Consider the following 3,945-nt stretch of genomic DNA (forward strand, 5'->3'; position numbering starts at 1 on the left):
CGCTGCTTCCCGGCCACTGTGCTCAGGGCGCCCGCGCACGCACTCCCCTCTCTTAAAGGGGCCGCGCGCGCCGTCCTAAGGAGTCCCCGGCCAATGGCCGGAGGACCTCACCATATATAAGGCACCTCCTCCAAAATGGAGGTGCCCGAGCAATGTTGTTGCAAAGCCTTTCAACTCTGCTTCAGCCCTCAGGTCCCATTACCAGTTACCTGCCAGATTCCTGCTTGATACCTGCCTGTTACCTGCCTGATATCTGCTTACCTGCTTGCAATCCTGTAGTCCGACAGTCTGCCTACCAGCACCTGCCAGTCTATGAATCAGTCCGTCTGCGGACCAGGAAGTACCTGCCAGATACCTGCCTGATACCTGCCGTCACTTGCCGTGACCACCTGCCTGTCCAGAGACTCTTGCCCGCTCACCTGGGAGCACTCACCTGCTACCTGCCTGCTAGCCTACCTGGAGGCTCTGCCGTCACATGCCGTGACCACCTGCCTGTCCAGAGACTCTTGCCCACTCACCTGGGAGCGCTCACCAGCTACCTGCCTGCTAGCCTACCTGGAGGCTCTGCCGTCACTTGCCGTGACCACCTGCCTGTCCAGAGACTCTTGCCCGCACACCTGGGAGCGCTCACCTGCTACCTGCCTGCTAGCCTACCTGGAGGCTCTGCCGTCACTTGCCGTGACCACCTGCCTGTGCAGAGACTCTTGCCCGCTCACCTGGGAGCGCTCACCTGCTACCTGCCTGCTAGCCTACCTGGAGGCTCTGCCGTCACTTGCCGTGACCACCTGCCTGTCCAGAGACTCTTGCCCGCTCACCTGGGAGCGCTCACCTGCTACCTGCCTGCTAGCCTACCTGGAGGCTCTGCCGTCACTTGCCGTGACCACCTGCCTGTGCAGAGACTCTTGCCCGCTCACCTGGGAGCGCTCACCTGCTACCTGCCTGCTAGCCTACCTGGAGGCTCTGCCGTCACTTGCCGTGACCACCTGCCTGTCCAGAGACTCTTGCCCGCTCACCTGGGAGCGCTCACCTGCTACCTGCCTGCTAGCCTATTTAGAGACTCTTATCCTGCTGTCACTTGCCGTGACCATCCGCCTGTCAAGAGACTGTCCCCGTCACTTGCCGTGACCTCCTGTCCTTCTACCCAGAGACTGTCCCCGTCACTTGCCGTGACCTCCTGTCCTTCTACCCAGAGACTGTCCCTGTCACTTGCCGTGACTACCTGCCCGCCTTCCCTGGGAGCCACCCGCTTCCTTACAAGGACTGCCCCCTTTGTATAGTTGCTCAGAGGTTCCACCTCCCAGACCCGTTACAGATAGATAGATAGACAGATGTAGATCTCTCTCTCTATATATATATAATTAATATATATAACCCTATGTGTGTCCATAATACAATCATGGCACACTAATAATAGTATTGAATAGATGTTTTCATTAAGCAAATTATTCAGTTTATAGTGCTTTGTATCTTCCAAATGCTGCATTTCCAATTGATGTTATTAATCAACGATCCCGACAACATACGACCTGTCAGGAATCGTTGCTGTGTCGCTAAGTGATCGCTGGTGAGCTGTCAAACAGGCAGGCTCACCAACGATCAGGGGAGCAGCGACATCGTGGAAAGAATCTTTCCACGATGTCCTGCTCCTAGTTACCAGCCTGCTGAAGCAGGAGCAGGCTGGTAACCATGGTAAACATCGGGTTACTAGGGGCACACGTGCCCCTAGTAACCCGTTGTTTATCATGGTTACCACTCTGCTACGATGAGCGGGAGGTTACCGCTCACTTTAGCAGGCTCGTAACCATGATAAACAGCGGGTTACTAAGTGCGCGTGCGCCCCTAGTAACCCGATGTTTATCATGGTTACCAGCCTGATCGCTGCTCCATGCGATGTGTGCTGACCAGCGGGAGGGCAACGACCAAAAAATGGTCCAGGACACTTTGCAGCGATCAGCGACCTCACAGCAGGGGCCTGATCGCTGCAAAGTGTCACACATAGCGACATCGCTGGTGAGGTCGCTGTTGCGTCACCAAAACCGTGACACAGCAGCGATCTCGCTAGCGATCTCGCTATGTGAGACGGGGGCTTTACTCACAAATTTTATCTTTACAATGTCAGTCACATTACATAATCCTGAGCAAAGAACTAATATTATTATTAATTAATATTTCTGCTCACAGGGAAATACCTACTGACTTTAGGATGATGAAATGTTTACAAATTTCTATTCAATTAATTCCCCAGATAAATATACCTATAGAAGACATATATTTACTATACAGAAGAACTCACACAACATCACCCATGCTGCCATTGCCTATTGTGGCATCTATTACTGCATTGTGTGTTAGTACTTTCATTGGCTTCTTCAGCAATACATTTATCATACTGAATCACAGCATGGATATACTCAGAGGAAAAAACATTAGCCCAAGAGAGCTGATCCTTTCCGTACTTGGACTGTTCAATATATTTTATCAGTGCACCCTCATTGCCAATGATGTTGTTCTTTTTTTGTGGAGTGACCTGTACTTCTCAGACATGGTCCACACAACATTCTCCTTCCTTCTGCTCTTCACAATCTTCTCCAGTTTTTGGTTTACTGTGTGTCTCTGTGGATTTTATTATGTTAATATTGTAGCATTTAAAAATCGCTTCTTGACGCAACTTAAACAGAAAATGTCAGATGTAGTTAACTGGATGCTCAGGCTGGCAGTCCTAATATCCTTGACCATCAGCATCCCTATACCGTGGAACATTTCTAGAAATCGCAACCATGATGTGTCAACAAATGTTTACAATATTTCTGTGGATGAAACACAATCTCAAGTCAGTCCTCAGTATTTACTGATTGCCAGCATGTTTGGTTGCTGCCTTCCGCTTATTCTTGTTGGTGTTGCCAATGCTTTTGTATTAGTAGCACTTTGTATAAATGTAAGACTTCTAAAAAAGAACTCGACTGGTATAAGTGTCCAGAGTATAGAAGCATGCATATCTGCTGCAAGAACCATCACCTGTATTCTGTTGCTTTACTTATGTTTTTATGTATCAGTCGTTTCGCTACTCCTCAATGTTGTACTGTTAGGCAGCACATGGTTTCCGCTATGTGTGACAGTAATATACAGCTACTCCCCTGTACAATCTATTATTCTGATTCTTGGCAGTCCAAAGCTTAGAGGTGCTTTTATGAAACTTTTTGCTTCTTTGAAAACCCATTCATGAAATCCTTAAAGTTACCAATAACCTTCCTAGTTGCTATTCTCATCACCCACGTGACATTGAATTGTACTAAATACAGAAATATTGCATTTACTATGTAACTATTAAGAGCCTTATGCTCTGTCCTGATTTAGGCAGAGACCACAATGGCGATGTTAACACGGCTTAAAACTATTAATTATATAGTAAATGTAATATTTACCTTCTTAGGATAGATCAACAATATCAGTTTGGTGGGAGCCCAACATTCGGCACTCTCCCCAGTTCAGTTGTTACTAGCACAGGCGATGGACAGATATAATTATACCCTGTACATTATTTAGTGCCTGCTCCCTGGCACTGCAGCTCAGTTAACATTGTGAATAGGAATTTAGCTTACAGTACCAGATTAGCGCAGATGCTCAACAGCTGCTCCATTCAAATAGGGCCAAAAAGAACCACCAGTGTCAGAACCCTATTGATCAAGCACCTATCAATTTGATTGGTGATAATTGGCTATGACTATAACACCACTTTAAAATGATCCAACATTGGATCGGATAAAAACAATGAGTTGGTAATTCATAACTCTCTTGTCATGGATATTTCACAACTTACATCTAATCCTGATTCACTCTGAAATTCTTTAAATAATGTCATTTGCTGATGTTCATATCCAATTTTCTCTGGTTCCAGCTTCTTAATTTACTTCAACTCTTTATTATGATAAAAAAAGTTGTTTAAGG

General features: G+C 47.0%; 1 protein-coding gene across 1 annotated transcript; it reads left to right on the forward strand.

Annotated features, from left to right (window-relative positions):
• Positions 1–2,203: 2,203 nt before the first annotated feature.
• LOC141255918 (taste receptor type 2 member 40-like) lies at positions 2,204–3,223 on the forward strand. Its single transcript, XM_073671135.1, has one exon. It carries the CDS (start codon positions 2,204–2,206, stop codon positions 3,221–3,223), a length of 1,020 nt encoding a protein of 339 aa, XP_073527236.1.
• Positions 3,224–3,945: the final 722 nt, after the last annotated feature.

This window comes from Phyllobates terribilis, unplaced genomic scaffold (assembly GCF_046119375.1).
Source record: "Phyllobates terribilis strain yellow unplaced genomic scaffold, ASM4611937v1 Scaffold_1__5_contigs__length_1240528914, whole genome shotgun sequence".
NCBI lineage: Eukaryota > Metazoa > Chordata > Amphibia > Anura > Dendrobatidae > Phyllobates > Phyllobates terribilis.